A 16,754-nucleotide genomic window follows, 5' to 3' on the forward strand; every position below is an offset into this window, starting at 1 on the left:
GTGAGAGAAACTGGCGTAAAGCCCCCTCACCCCAACTCGCCTCAAGTTTCAAAACTACCCTTCACCAATATAGAATAACCACCCTCAAAACAAAAAGAGACTACTTTTCAGCTAAGATCCACCAATACATGTACAACCCGAAAGCCCTTTTCAATTATGTTGCCAACCTTACCAAATCCTCTCAGCCCACTATCCCTGAGAATGATGCCTCCACTAAGAGCGAAGAAATCGCCCAGTATTTCCTCACAAAAATCACCAACATCCTCCGCAGATTTCAACACCCTTCTCCATTCACCCACCCTCCAAACCCTTGACCTGACTTCCGCTAAAGAAGTGGAATCTATTCTCAGAAAACTCAAACCAGCTTCCCACCCTTCAGACACCATTCCCACAAAATCCCTCCTCTCCATCCCGAACACTATATCCAAACCCATCGCAGACATCATAAACTCCTCCCTCTCTTCAGGCTCTGTCCCAGATGCTCTTAAACAAGCTATTGTCAAGCCCCTCCTAAAAAAACCAACACTAGACCCTAAAGACCCCGCTAACTTCCGCCCTATCTCTAACCTGCCCTTCCTATCCAAAATTATGGAAAAGATTGTAAACATCCAACTTACAGAATATTTAGAAAGCAACAACATTCTGCATCCAGCCCAATACGGCTTCCGTAAATACCTCAATACAGAAACCCTCCTGCTCTCCCTCACGGACCACTTACTCATAGGCATGGACCGAGGCAACTGTTACCTCCTCGCCCTACTCGACATCTCAGCTGCCTTTGATACCATCAACCATAACCTCCTCATCAACCGGCTATCCGAAATAGGCATCTCAGGCCTAGCCCTACTATGGTTTAAATCCTACTTATCTAACAGAAAGTTCTCCGTCAAGATAGGAAACGCCAACTCCACACTCTATCCCTTGTCTCAAGGTGTCCCACAAGGCTCCTCCCTCTCCTCCACCCTTTTCAACATTTATCTCACACCTCTATGTCAGCTCCTCACAGACCTCGGCCTCAAATTCTACCTCTATGCAGATGACGTTCAAATCGTCATTCCCATTCACAACTCTCTCTCAGATGCCCTTGCCTTCTGGAACACATGTCTTGCCAACATCAATGACTTCCTCACCAACATCCACCTCGCTCTAAACTCCTCCAAAACAGAGCTGCTCCTTATCTCTCCTCACCTCCCTCCCAAACCACCGATCTCCAACGATCCAGCTTTCAACGTCATAACACCCCAACCCACAGTAAGAGACCTTGGGGTTATCATAGATCAACAACTCAATCTCAAAAAACAGATCAACTCCATCCTCAAAGAAGGTTTCTTCAAGCTTCACATCCTGAAGAAACTCAGACCCCTCCTCCACTATCATGACTTCCGCACCGTCATCCAAGCCACCCTTTCCTCAAAGCTGGACTACTGTAATGCCCTCTTCCTTGGCCTACCCTCCTCCACCACCAAGCCCTTACAAATGCTCCAGAATGCCATCGCCAGGGTCATCACCAACTCAAGGAAAGCTGATCACATTACCCCAATACTCAAAGAACTCCACTGGCTCCCCATCGCATCCCGAATTCTCTTCAAAATTCTAACCATAGTGCACAAGTCCATCCACTCGCACAATTCCAATTGGTTGGATGAACCCTTTCGTCCTATACGCACTGAACGACCCACTCGCACTGTCAACAAAGGCACCCTCTCCATTCCCCCTTTGAAAAAAGCCCACCTCTCCTCTACTAGGGACCGTGCACTATCCATTGCAGGCCCTAAACAATGGAACGCCCTCCCTACCACTCTCAGGCTAGAGCCATGTTACGCCAAGTTCAGAAAAAAACTTAAAACATGGCTCTTCCGACAAGCCTACCCTGATTAAGTACACCGACTTCTGCAAGTATCTTGCCTACGCCTTGTATATTCCTGTAAATAGTCCGTTGCAGTTTTATTGCTTTAATTCCTCCACCTCCTGCTCTTTGTATACTCCTCCTTGTTCGCCCTCCCTGTTCATTGTAATTTCTACCTTTAAAGTTACATTGTAAACCGGTATGATGTATGCATACTAATACCGGTATATAAAAATTTTTAAATAAATAAATAAATCCAGTGTAACTACAGAAGCACCACTGTTACATGGTTAATACACACATGACCTGATATGTTACATGGTTTCTTATCTACTGTGTTTTTTTAGATTGCTATTCATCATATACTATATCTTATTTAAAACATAACTAAGTGCAGTTCATTTTTATTCTTTACCATAAATATTCTAAAATGCCTTAAATGACCTTTCATAAACTAGTGCTTGATTTTGACTAAAAAAAATCTTTAGTATCAGTAGTGGAACCCAGATGGATGTTAGTAATCATAAATCACTCGCTAATTCTGAATATTACTAGTACTATTTATTTATTTAATTCTTTTATATACTGACCTTCATGACGGATATCAAATCGGTTTACATGGAACTAGAGGGTAAACACTCTTAGCAACCATTTAACAATAGAACATTCAGAAGAGGCAAAGTTACATTTAACAAGGAGATCAAACTTGGGAAGAGAAGGAAAGAGAGACAACCATTATGGGTATAAGAGGGCTTAGCTACGTATATTGCCAGGTAGGCTTAAGTTGTAGAGTTCCTAAAGCGGAATGATTACGGGAAAGCTTGGCGAAATAGCCAGGTTTTGGGTTTTTTCCGAAAATGTTTGTAGGCAGGGTTCCTGTCTGAGGTCTGGTGGTAAATTGTTCCAGATAGTGGGTCCTGCTATCGAGAATGCTCGTTCTTTGGTGGCGGAGTGGCGTGTGGCTTTGGTTGAAGGGGCTTGAAGAGATCCTTTGTATATTTCTCTGATGGGTCTGGATGAGGAGTGGAGTTTGAGGGGGATCTGGAGGTCCAACGGGTGGTGTTTGTGGATAGTTTTGTGGATTATGGTGAGGGATTTGTGTAAGATTCTGTAGTTTATTGGTAGCCAATGTAGGTTCCGTAAGATGGGGAATAACTTATGCATAACTTATGGGGTATAACTTATGCATAGTGTGAACCTGTTGAATATGATACAACAGAACCTGAAAGATTGTGATTCAAGTGCATAAAAACACAGAACAAAGTCAACACACAAAGTTCACCCAGTATGTACATTTGTACCAATCTACAGTGCTGCTACAAATCAAAACTGCTGATCCCCCTTGCCCTGCCACTAAGTGTTAATTCTATCACTATGTTGACTTCTGTCACCTCCACTGGAAGTTTGTTTAAAAAAAAAATCACCCCAACTAGGAGGAAAATCATCAAAATAAATCAGTCATTTTAAAATATTATATTAACCCTGATTTTTAGTGGCTTTAGCCCTGCTGATGGTCTGTCATTCACCAAGTTATCAAATTAAAAAAAAACAACATAGATTTTAAGACACCATCTAATAAATTAAAAAACCCTAATCATTTAACAATCTTTAAATTGAGACATACCCACTTCTTTATCAGCCTTTAAGACTTTATCAGCTAAACAAATTAAGATGCTGACAGAACCCTAGCAGAGAGATGGGGGCTATCCAGATTATCTACCTATTGGTGAGGGGGGTACATGTATGCATCTGGTGCAAAGAGCTCCTGGCTCTCTGCAAATGAGTCTTATCTCTGGAGGCCAGAGTGGCAGACCTGGAGGGGCTAAGGCATACAGGTATACAGAGGAGACCTTCAGGGACATAACAGATAGGACCCAACTCCAATCTAACAACCTTTATACTATTGGAGGAACAAGGTCACCTGGTAGGTGGTAATCTTGGTGTAGCAAGATGTGATCCTGTAGCTAGGATCTGCCCTTCAGGTGATGCTTTATCTTAATACCGAGGATGTGTCTCCAGGGGTTTGTGATCAGGAGGGAAGGGTTAAGACAGACATTATAGTGGGTGATTCGATCATTAAGACTGTAGATAATTGGGTGGCTGGTGGATGTGAAGATTGTTTGGTAACTTTGCCTGCCTGGTGGACTTTACAAGGCCCAGAGATGAGATTTTAGAGCATGCTGGGGAGGAGCTGGCCATCATGGTACATGTGGATACCAAATGATATTAAGGAGGTTCTGGAGGATAAATGTAGGCTTTTAGGTACGAAATTGAAATCGAGAACTGCCGGGGTTGCATTCTCAGAAATGTTTCCCATTTTAATGCTCAGGATCCCAGAGGCAAGTTAAGTTCCAGAGTTTCAATTCATGGATGAGATGATGGTGCAGGAAAGATGGTTTTAAGTTTGTTAGGAACTGGGAAACATTTTGAGGAAGGGGGAGCCTATTCCGATAGGATGGTAGGGAGTGTACAGAATATAAAAATTTGTTTTGTTTTTGGAGGGGATGGTTCCCAGCAAATCTTTTTTTGTTTAACATTTATTTCATTTTTTTAGTTTACAAAAATGAAACTAGGTTTCCTTTCCTCATCAGCCATCCTTCCCACCTGGAAAAATTCTGGGGCCAGGATCCTCCCTGGCCCCCACTTACTGGGTCCAGGGGGATCTGTTGGCAAGGCCTAGACCCAGGCCAGAACCTCAGCCTGGGTAAGCCTAGGCCTGGTTCTGATGCCAGGGTCGGGCCAAGAGGCTGGCCCCTGCCGCCTTGGTGTAGGCCTAGGCCCAACAATGGAGCATGATCCAGAGACTAGGTCCCAATGCCTGGGCCTCTGCCCGGGCACAGGCCTGATTCTGGGGACCAGTCTGGAAGCCAGGTCCCATGACTGGGCCTCTGCCCAAGCCAAGGCTTGATACCAGAGGCTGGGTTCTGATGCTGGAGCTGATGCAGGGTGAGGCCTAGAGGCCAGAGCACAGGCCTCCTTGGAGTTCTTTCCTCAAATGACACCTTCACTGGGGTCATGCTGGAGTAAATTAACTCCAGTGCATCCTCCCCTGCGAATGGTGTCATTTGAAGAAAGAAGACTCCGAGGAGGCCTGTGCTCTGGTCTCTGAGCATGTCCTTGGGCCGAGGCTCCAGCGTTGGCACCCTGCCTCTGCTAGGCCCCGATGTCTGTCTGGGCTGAGGCCAATGTCTCAAGACTTGGCCTCCGAACAGGGCACTGGCTTTAGGCCTGGGTCCGGGCTCTGCCCTAGACTGAGGCCCAGGCAGCAGGACCTCAGCCTTTGTGCTGGGCTCAGCAGTGAGTCTTGGGTCTGAGCTCTGGCCTAGGCCCAGGTGACAGGATCCGGCCTCCAGATGACTCCGGTGGCAGGACTGGGTCTGGTCATGGCATTGGATCATAGATGGATCAGTTAACTGGGGGGATGGAAAATTTCTCGATCCCGGCAAAATTTTTGGGGGGCCTGTGCCTTTGCTCAGGTCTTAGCCGAAGCCCTGGAGCTAGGCCGCAGCCCCAACCTCGCGCCTAGGCTGAGGCGCCAGTGTCGCGCTCAGGTGTAGGCCATAGCCCCTGCTATGGGCCTCAGCTTTTTCCCTAGGCACGGCCCCAGCCTTAGGCCTAGGCCTGACAGATTTTTAATTTTTTTAATAACCAAGCAAATAGAATTCATTTAATTTAGGGGACTCCCTCAATTTGTTTTGGGGCCCCGTGAAAGAAATTGGCCTGTTTTTTTTTTGGTTTTTTTTTGCATTCAGGTAAAACAAATGTAGATACCTACAGGATGAGCTCCCCCTTGGAGTGGAAATAGGCTGCAGGCACTAACCTTTAAAAAGGGAGACAGAGCAGCATTTAAACTAGATGATAAGGAAAAGCAGACAGCTGCTCAGAAATGCAGTTAGGGTATATCAATAGACAGGCTGCAATAAATGCTAAAGTAGCTGAGGTGCTTTTTAACAAAAGAACAGATTCCAAATTATCCCTCTCAACTGATAAACAGATTAACACCAACCAGAATAATACCTTGAGATGGCTATATACAAATGCTAGAAGTCTAAAAAAATAAGATGGAAGCATTAGAATGCATTGCACTGAATGAAGAGGTAGATATAATTGGTATCTAAGACCTGGTAGAAGGAAGATAATCAACGGGACACCTTCATACCAGAGTACAAATTATATTGCAATGTATAATGGCTCAAATTAGTGGAAGGGTGATGCTGCATTAGATGTGGCCAACTCTGGTACTCAATAGCCACAAACAGGCCAGGTTTTCAGAATATCCATGATGAATGTGCGTAAGAGAGATTTGCATGGATGCACTGCCGCCATTATATGCAAATCTATTTCATGCATATTCATCGTGGATATCCTAAAAATCAGGCATTTATAGTGGCTGTCGAGCACAGGAGTTGGCCACCTGTGCTATATCTAAAAGGGCTTTCCTAGCGTGTAGACCAGGGCTTCCCAAACCTGTCCTGGGGACCCCACAGCCAGTCAGATTTTCAGGATATCCCCAACAAATATGCATGAGATCAATTTACATATCATGGATCTTGAATGGGACACTCCGGAGGCCAATTTCAAAGAGTCTGACATTGGGAGGCCTGTACCCCCTGGCTCCAGTGATGAGTGTTTGCATTTTAAGAAAGTGGATACGCTTGTCTGTGCTGTCTCTAAGTGGACCACTAACTCTGTGGAGGGAGGAGTGGCCTTAAACAATGTACATGATAGTAGGATTAAGGCCATCCTTAAGTAAGCATTTGAAGCAATGGCAATGACTTTTCCCGGCGATAGCAGGCTGAATTAGCCATGCTGTCTGGGAGCGTCGCGACTGGATCAGTAGGCGGAGTTTCTCCTAGAGTACAGAGTTTTGAACTCTGTGCGGCTGCGCGGTGAGGTTCCCGCGCGATTGCCCGATTTACCTTACTCTCTTTTTTTTCCGCGAGCAGGACTGCATGCGGGGTGATTTCTCCTTCCTCGTCTCTTCAGAATATTTTTTTATTTTTTTCGATTTGTCACTTTAGCAATGGGTCCGAAGCCATCCGGATTTAAATATTGCCAATGTGGAAAAATTATGTCCATCACTGATGGACATAATTATTGCTACATTTGCTTGGGCCCGGAGTACAACACAGCCTCTTGCAGAGACTGTGGTCTGATGTCGCCCCGGGCCCAAAGACAGCGCGCCGAAAAAATCGCGCACCTACGGTCGTCTCATTCTTTGCCGAGCCCGGCGAAGAAAATAAAGAAGAAGCCGCCTAGATGATCGACTTCACTTGAAGGTGATTTGGCCAGGTCGGTGCCACCACCAGGGCCGTGAAGAGAGGTCGAGGACTCGACTCCTTCGGCAGGAAAATTGTATGCGCCGTTCGGGGCACAGGGCTCTGTGCCCGCTCGTTCTCGCTCCTCGACGCCGAAGCACTCTGAGCATGGGAGATGCAAATGGAGCAGCCATTCAGTGCATGGCGCATCGGCGCAGGCTGCCTTATCACACGAAGCATTGACGCTGGGTGCATCGGACGGCGCTTCTGGGAGAGCTGTTTCGATATCTGGGTCATCTCAACATGATATTCGGAAAAGGAAACATATTAGCCATCACCATCATGGTAATGCAAAGCATACAAAACATCAGGATCCACCTACAGCTCCACCATTGACCTCTCCCCAAGATCCACCTCAACGTGAACACCATTCCAAACAGAAGGCTAAGAGGAAACATCTCCAAATGCCACAATCTCCACGAACCGATTCTGACATAGAAATAGTCCACTTGTCTACTAATCATTCGTCAGAGGGGGAGAGTTCTCAATCAGATTGGTCTTCTTTTCAGAGATCTCAATCAAGCCATCATCCGGAACCACGCCACCCTTCTCAGGATTTCTCTCTGGGAGCACTGCCCCCACCTGCAGAACCACGTCCTACGCCTTCACATCATACATTAGCATCAAAGGCGATGTCACAAATTTCTCTTGCTTTGACTTCCTTCTTCCATGATCTCGAAGAGATACACCCACGGATTCCAGGTCCATCGTCTCCAACCTCTCCTCCACGTCTCCCATTGGTCCCGTCACCAAAGCAGAAAGAGAAATTACTTCCAGTTCCGGATAAACCAGATTCACCACATTCACCATGGTCTTCATCGTCCCCTTCGTCATCTACAGGTTTTCCATCAGATATCCCTGAGGGCCTTCCCGAACTGTATTCTCCCGGAGGATTTATCCTACGCTAAATTAATAGAAAAAGTAGGATCTCTCCTAAACATTGAAACAGGAAAGCTTCCCGACCCTCGGGCTGAGGTTCTAGGAATTCTGAAGATATTTGAAATGCCGCCAGAGCCAACTGCTTTACCACCACATCTAGAACGGATAAATGTTAATCGGTTATTTACTCTTTCGGATAATAGAAGGACTAGGGGGCATGCAATGAAGTTAGTTTGTGGTACATTTTAAAACTAATCATAGGGGGGAAGTGATGTCATCTGACTAAGATGGCTGCTTAAATCTTCTCTCCGTCACTCACCTCAGCAATATTAGCTAAATAATCTGGTTCCAAGGAAGCAAACTCTTTGAACTTTCTCAAAGACAAAAAACTGCTAGCGAGCATGTCTACCAGAAAAAAAGCAATGGATTTACAGCAATTTTCATTCGATGCCTGTGGCTCCCATTTCACGGTCTTGAGAGAAAGCATGGGGGGGGAGAAGGCCCAGATGATGCAGGAAATAAACAGCGGCCAGAGACCCCGGACTTGGAAGGCTGTGAGGAACCCATCCTTAAGCGGGACTTACAACATTGGTTTCGGGACTTGAAAAAAGACATTAAAACAGCGGATGAATTCCAAAAAGCCATCTCTTTCCTCCGCACTGACATAAAAGAACTGGGACATCGGGTAGACGATAGTGAGGTTCAGATTGAGGAACAAGACACGTGGATAAAAACTTTACAGAAAGAAATTGAAACTATCCAACAATTACATGCAGACACGGCACTTAAGCTGGAAAATATCGAGAATCGCACACGCTGAAATAACTTGCACATTCGGGGCTTACCGGAAGTACTGGCATTTGCCAATATAATCGAGGTTGTTCAACTTATATGCAGAGCAATACTGCACGCAACGTCGGCAACGGCAGATGGAGAGGCCAAAGAGGTATCCACCGAGATTGTTGTAGAAAGGGCACACAGGGCACTAGGAGCAGCACCCAGAAATGCTCCACAGGATATTGTGATCTGTCTGCACAACTTCCCAGTCAAAGAGGCTATTGTAAAAGCAGCGAGGAAATTCAAAATGTTTGAAACATACTTTGTAATTTGAATATCCAATGCAATAGTCTTTTATTCCTGTCACCACCTCTTCTATTTGTCCTGAGTTTTTCAACAAAGATACATAGTAACTTATGCCTGCATTTTAAATGAGTTTCTTGTAGGAATACCACCGACACCTGAAGCTGGGACAATTCATTGCATACCTGTTTTTGTTTCATTGGGGAATTCAATCCTTTCACATTAAAGGATAGAAATCTAATTGGAGCCAGACTGCATTATCCTCCTTTCACTGCCAGCACTCTAGATTGTTCCTGGTACCAAGTTTATAAATTATTAACCCAACTTTATACCAAATCAGATATCCCCTTCCCCCTCCCATGTCCCTTCATATGTCTAAAGTCACCCTACTGAGGGTAGACCCCTAATAGAGGAAAGTACATCCAATTCCCCCACCCCCTCTTATCCAAGCATTCAGTCACAGTCTCTCCGGTTCCACGATGAGATTATCAATGGTAAAAACAAACCGCTTAACCTATTAAAGCTAAGCTTGATCCATATGATATTTTATGACAGTACCTTACATTTTCCAGTTCTGCTGAATGTTCCTGTAGTAGAAATAATCAGCACATAGTCCCAACAACCCTTCAGGTGATGGTGAAGATCCTTCTTGCTGGCAGATGCTGCTGATTGCCACAGAGCTCCCGATCCTGATGTTCTCTTCAGGCTTCTGCCCCCTTGCCCAGCTCTTTGCCATTTTGCAGGCTTCACGATCGGCAGCTCATAGTCCTTTCCTGGAGCAGTATATGCAATTTCCATACCCGCCGCTCGTAGAATGTCCAATTCAGATTTGGAATGGTTTCCTTATTTTAAATTTTTCAAAATTCTTTTGACATCAACAGTTTTTGAATATTCAAAGATTTATTATATAATTTTTTCAACATCATAAAAAACCTTTACACATTTATAAAAATTGGTGTATAATCAATCATGGTCATAGACTAAAGTGCAAGTATGTTGCCTCTTTAAGTCTATTATGGTCGCTGAAATATATTTTGTTCGCATCTTTGGGCATATCGAGAATAGGCAGAATGTAAAGTAACACACTGATTTAATTTGGTTAATATCGACAAACCATTGTTTCTATGTAGTTCAGATTATTTAAATCTTGGAGATCTCATTGGTCAAACTGATATATAAATACAAAGCTCATGCGCCAGCGTTCTTTGCTGTTGAAATTGCAGTAGTGGAGCACCGCTGAAGAAAAAGATGAGGATGTTGCAGCCAATCAGTGAGGTAATAAGGAGTTTTTTTACGTTATAAAACTGTACAATAAAATATAACTAATCAGTTCGTTGTTTAATATGCAGTTTGAGCCTTGAGACAGCCACATTGGCGAAACATTAGCTGAGGTCGGCTCCTATTTGGAGGAAGTGATTTCCTGGCTCCAACATGTACAAGCCTATTTGAGACTCTTGATTTGGTTAAAATAACCACTGACAAGAAGAATTGTGAGACACAGACGGTTACATTTGTGCGCAGTTGGTTACATATGTGAAGAAGAGGTTCATAAAATATACCCAGATTCAGATAAGCGACTTAAAAAACAAAACAAAACACAATATTCAAAAGTTATGAAGTTCAAAATTATTCTGGACATAACACGCAAAATCTCTTTATGCGTGGTTCTGTGTATCCCTTGAACGTGGTTAATTAACTAAAAATTTTTTTTATAAAAACAGAAAAAAGAACAAAAATTTTTTTGGATAAAAAGTGTGAGGTGGTTGGTGGTTTTTAAAGACCGATGATTGGAATAACCTTAAAATACCATAAGGGTAGATTTTAAAAAGTGGGCGTGGCCTACATGTGCGCGCGCTACCAGGTGCACGCACATGTACACCCGATTTTATAACTTGTGCGGGCCTCTGCTGTGCCTGGAGTCTCTAACCCCACCCCCACCCCGCCCATGCACCCTTCCTGCCCCTTTAGTAAAGCCCCGGGGCTTTTGAAAATAGGCCCGGCGTGCATAACGCTTTTATACTCCGGCCCATATTGTTCCAGTTAAAACAAGTATTGAGGTTCTGAGTTCTTTTCTACTCCTCATATCGACATCTTTTGTATTTACATCTATAAGATTTGAATAATGATATACATGTGAAGTCTTGCATGCGTGAATATGAGAGGCTTTAACCAAAAAAGAAGCAATATTGATGCCTTGAGCCTCCAGACCTGGTTACGGAGCAGAAATCCGCATTCCAGCTTCCATAACTCTGTCTCCTTCCACAGCTCCCCACTGCAAGTTGATGGAAGCAAGAGTTTGTTCCTCAGGGACTAAGGTTAATCTCTCCGTCGACAGCATAGAGTAAAGCAGTTGAACCACATCCGGGATTGAAGCTCTTCTCATTGCAGGGTTCAAGGAGGGAATCCGAACGCCGTGTGAAAGTGGACGAGTCAGGAGAGAGGGCAAGTGACTCTTTCTCACTCCCCTCCCAGTGACTCAGACTGCGGTGGTTTTGACCCTTGGAGTACGTGTGCGTCCATCGGTCCAGGTAAGTTGGGGGGGGAATGATTCCATTGTCCTCTCCCTGACCCGTTTCTTCTGAGAAGAATACAGCATAACAAGAGGAGAAAAAAACAGCCAAACAATAGTGGAGTGCACAAGCCAAGCGTTAGTCTGCCATCTTGACTTGACTCCTCCCCCCAGCTATATCCTTTTTGAGATACGGTGACCAGAATTGCACACAGTATTCAAGGTGCAATCTCACCATGGAGTGAGACAGAGGCATTATGACATCCTCTGTTTTATTTGCCATTCCCTTCCTAATAATTCCTAACATTGTTTGCTTTTTGATTGCCATAGCACACTGGGCCAACGATTTCAATGTATTATCTACTATGACACCTAGATCTCTTTCCTGGGTGGTAACTCTTAAGATAGAACCTAAAATTGTGTAACTACAGCAAGTGTTATTTTTCCCTATATGCATTACTTTGCAATTGCGCACATTAAATTTCATCTGCCATTTGGAAGTCCAATCTCCAGTCTTGCAAGGTCCTCCTGCAATTCGTCCCAATCCGCTTGAGATTTAACTTCTCTGCATAATTTAGTGTCATCCACAAATTTAATCACCTCACTCGTCGTACCTCTTTCCAGATCATTTATAAACCTATTAAAAAGCATTGGTCCACGTACAGATCCCTGAGGCACTCCACTGTTTACATTTTTCCAGTGTGAAAATTGACCATTTAATCATACGCTCTGTTTCCTGTCTTTTTAACCAACCTGCAAGCCACAAAAGGACATCACCTCCTATCCCATGACTTTTTAGTTTTCTTAGAAGCCTCTCATGAGAGACTTTGTCAAACACTTTCTGAAAATCCAAATATACCATATCTACTGGTTCACCTTTGTCCACATGTCTATTCACCCCCTTCAAAAAAATGTAGGAGATTTGTGAGGCAAGACTTCCCTTGGGTAAATCCATTTTGGCTGTGTTAGACACTATGGCGGAGGGATGGAATTTTTACAGTTATGCCCGCTGATCTTAAATCTTGCCTTCAACGCATTTCGAGGCTCTCTGTTAATATATGCTCCACAGAGAGACACAGTTCAAGTTCCTGTGGCGGGCCTATCTTTCCCCCCCCAACTTCTAGCGAAAATCTCTTCTGCCACCATAGGAGCGTGTCTACGATGTGGTGAGCCCTTGGGTACCCTGTCACATATGTTTTGGGCACGCCATTCTATAAGGAGGTTTTGGGCCCGCATATCCCAATATCTAGCGGCTCTTCTGGGAGTTTCCTTGGCCCTTTCTCCGAAACTGTTCTCTTTTGTTGCATCTCTCTGTCTACATTTAGGGGTTCTGATGCTTGATTGTTTCAGAAAGCTTGTTTAGTAGGTAAACGCATGATTTTCCTTGTCTGGAGAGATACCACGGCACCGACTTTTTGGATGTGGCGTAATGGCTTACATCACCTATTACAGATGCAAAATTTGGCATCGAAGAAATCACCTCAGCACCGGCGGGCATTTCTGCGTATTTGGGATTGTTGTGTGCAAGCCCTACCTCATCATTCCCGGAGCCTCATCCTCAACGATTGACAGCCTTGGATTTCCTTCTCATTCCATGGATTCTTGGTGCCAGTGACTTATCGTCTATGGGTGTGGCACAGAACTCATAGACAATGACCCCTGGGAGGATTAGGGGGGGGGGGGGGGTTTGGGGGGTGCTTCCATGTGAACGGTTAAAACTTTGATGTATAAATTAAGCTGTATTGCCGGCCGGAGTGCATAAGTGTTCCTGCACCTGGACCTGGCTGATTGTTTCATTTTGATGTTTGAAATACAAATTGTTGAAACTAAAAATTGTCATGAGCAAGTCTTGCATAAGAGAAGATTAAGGGGGGAATGGCAGAGGGGGGAAGGGGGGAGTCAAGGGGTGTATGAGAGAGTAAGCACCTAGCAATAGGAGGGGGTGGAGAATTTATGATTAGCAAGTCTTGCACAGAAGAAGGGGGGAGGAAGGGGAATTGGGAGAGAGCACTGAGAGCAAAAGGGAGGTAGGAGAAGGGGTTGGAGAAATTGTCATTAGCAAGTCGTGCATAAGAGAAGAGGAAAGGGGGGAGTCAAGAGATGGATGGGAGAGTGAGCACCAAGAGAAAAGGGAGTAGTAGGAAGGGGGTGAGGTTACTATGGCTCTTCCACCAGGCCTTCCCAGACTAGTCTACCCCCTCTCCCACTCCTTGCCCCCCCCAGTTGTAATCATGTAATTATGTTCATGCCCACAATCAATGTTTGTAAATATGACTTTTGTTTGTAAATATGACTTTTTCAGGCTCTCCCTAGAGCCCTTATTCTCTTACTCATTTTCTCCCGGTTATCCCCTCCCCTGTTCCATGTAATTTCAACCTTTCGTTACAATGTAAACCGATATGATGTGTACTTTAATGTCGGTATAAAAAAGATGTTAAATAAATAAATATTTCTCACATACAGCAGTGATGAGTGAAACAGACCAGGCACTTAAGTGTGAGAGAAGCATTCACACTGGCAAGAGGTGCACTAGCTCATTGTCCATATCTGCGTACAACAGTGACAAATGAAGGTAGGCCAGACAAAAGCAGAGGCAGGAAGGGAGATCTGTCTGAGAAGAGACGAGGCTTGCAGGCATGAGATCTGTCAGCACCAGAAGGAAGCGCAGAAGATATTTGCCCCTCTTCACCTACAGAAAAAGGGTGGAAGAGATAAGAGTACAGAGTGGAAGAGGGGGGAGATGGGAGAGGGAGTAGTGGCCAGGGAGGTAGGGATCCACAGCAGGCTGGTCCCATAATGTGGAGGAGAAAAGGCGGCAGAGGGAGGCATGCTTTTCAGATAAAGAAAAGGATCTGCTTTTTAGGAAGGTATGTGATATCATTACCTACCATGCATTCTTTGGACAAAAGACACCCACAGGTTAAAGTGAAGAATGTGGGAGAGTATAGCCAAAGATGTAAGCAGCTGGGTTTCCCTCTCCTCCTCTGCCTTTCCCATAGCTGTGCTACGCTTGTTACTTTGTGCTGTTGTCCTGGAAGTCGCAGAGGAAGAAGAGAGTTGAACTGAGTCCCAAAGACAGGCAGGCAGAATCTGCCTAGTAAAAAATCAATGCCAGCACCCGAGTGGTCAGCTACGGGGCCAGAAGAGCGCCTATCTCAGCGCCTGAACGTTCGGATTGGTGATTAACTAGGCACCTTTCTGGGCACCCGCTCATCCACATTCGTGGCCAGCTGAGGGCCTATTTTGGTGTCTGAGCAACCAGATTTGTGGCCAGAAGAGCACCAATCTCTGCACCTGAGCATCCAGATTCGTGCCCAGCTAAGCACCTATCACGCTGCCATGTGGTGTGAATTATCACCCATGAAAATATTTGCATATTCCAGGCGTGTACTTTCACAGAATAGGAAGACCCGTTCTTTTATTTGCTTGCTTTTCTGCTCAGATTATAGGCGCGGCTTTTCAGCACGGATGCCGCCGCTTATTACATAGGGCCTTACCACACTTAGATATGAGCATTTCTTCATGTGTGTGTGGATTTCTGCGCTCAAATCATTTGCATAATTTATTTTGTTTACATCCTGTGGAAGTGCCATCTTTAAACCCGCTCTCATAACTAGCACCTGTTTTGCCGCGGGGCTTATTAGATCGGCCCCAGAATAAGGGGTTGTGGATGGGAGTCCAAAACCCGCGTCCAACCTCGTGTTAAATAGTGTGCTCGGCTGCGCGCACTGTATTACATGGGTTCTATTGCTTTTGGCCGGGTTCGGACCTGGCAGGGAAGGGGATAAGCACAGTTCTTAATACTCTCGAACACGAACGATAGAGGGACAGAAAAACCGCGGCAAACAAGTGAGCGCTTACTCATCAGAAACAACGCGGGCTCCCGATTGCCGTCTGTAGCTTGGCCGTGACGTCTCCCATGGCAACAGCCTGAAGTTCTTGGCGCGTCTTGGATACGGGGTGAGCGCCGGTCAGTCAACGCATTCACTTTCAGAGAGCGGCGAGCTCGGTGCGGCCGGAGAGCGGAGCGCAGTGAGTGCCTGTAGCCCCGGGTGCTGAGCAGAGACTTTGGAATCGCCTGTGGCCCGCTTCACGCTCAGAGCTTTGGCGCTTCTGCTCGGCGGGAGAATCGGACGATGCTGGAATCGCTCCCTTCGAGCGCCCTGGGAAGCAGCGGCAAGAGGTTCCCCACGTTGCCCAAGCTTACGGAGGACGGTAAGGTCACTGCCGCCCTTTAGGGCCCAACAAGAGCCACTCGTTCAACTCATGAAAAGGCAGAAGAAGAAGCAGCTCGCGCCGTACAGTGCGCGTTCTCTGCTGTTATTTATTGAATCTTTAGTGGAGTCTGAAAACGTCACGTCGCATCTGAAGAAGTAATATTTGTGGTCTCCAGCGCTTTGTTGGTTTCCTAAAAAAAGCAGTCTTTAAATTTCTAAATCAAATTTGGTTACATCAAATACATGGTCTTTAAAGAGAGCTGTGATGAGGGAGGTTCTGAGAGGGTGTGCAGCTGTGTTTTGCTACCTTTTCCAAATATAACTGAACCCCATAGGCGATTCAGGGTCTTCACTTGGGCTCCAAGCCCCCTTTTGTTTTGTTTTAGGCGGATAAGACGCTTGACCAAGGTTACCCCCACCATCTCCCATCGTTTGGCCGCTGTCTCTCATAAACGCAGTATGATTCATACACATACACTCCCAGACACATAACCTTCTCACATCCCCAAACACAGGGCATGCACAGCCAGCTGGATTCCAACATTTTCTCTCTCTCATACAGTCTTTCTTCCTTGGTTCTTGTCTTTTTTTCTTTCGTCTTTTTCCCCTTCTTCCCCTGGGACCTATTTCTCTGTCTTTTCCTGGCTGCTGCCTTCTGTGCTCCCATTCACTTTCCTTACTCCTGTGACTCCCGTCTTTTATCCTTCCTCCACTGTCACCCTCACTCCTCTATGCCTGCCTCCCCTCCCTCCTCCTCCCCCCCCCCCCCCCCAACTTCTTCTTCTTGTGCCTGCCTCTGTCCCTTTCACTTACCTGCCTGTGGCTCACATCAGCAGATCTTTCGGATCCAGAGGGAATTGGAGCATTGGGGGAACTGTTGCCATATGCCACAATTTTTTATAGCC

General features: G+C 45.5%; 1 protein-coding gene across 1 annotated transcript in view; it reads left to right on the forward strand.

The window, feature by feature from the left end:
• Nucleotides 1-15,473: 15,473 nt before the first annotated feature.
• Nucleotides 15,474-16,754, forward strand: part of CCDC81 (coiled-coil domain containing 81) — a 377,879-nt gene continuing 376,598 nt past the window's right edge. Inside the window, exon 1 of the mRNA XM_029602264.1 lies at nt 15,474-15,847. Within this exon, the coding sequence (XP_029458124.1) occupies nt 15,769-15,847 (79 nt within the window). The 5' untranslated portion in view covers nt 15,474-15,768. The remainder of the gene's footprint in view (nt 15,848-16,754) is intronic.

This window comes from Rhinatrema bivittatum, chromosome 5 (assembly GCF_901001135.1).
Source record: "Rhinatrema bivittatum chromosome 5, aRhiBiv1.1, whole genome shotgun sequence".
Lineage (NCBI taxonomy): Eukaryota > Metazoa > Chordata > Amphibia > Gymnophiona > Rhinatrematidae > Rhinatrema > Rhinatrema bivittatum.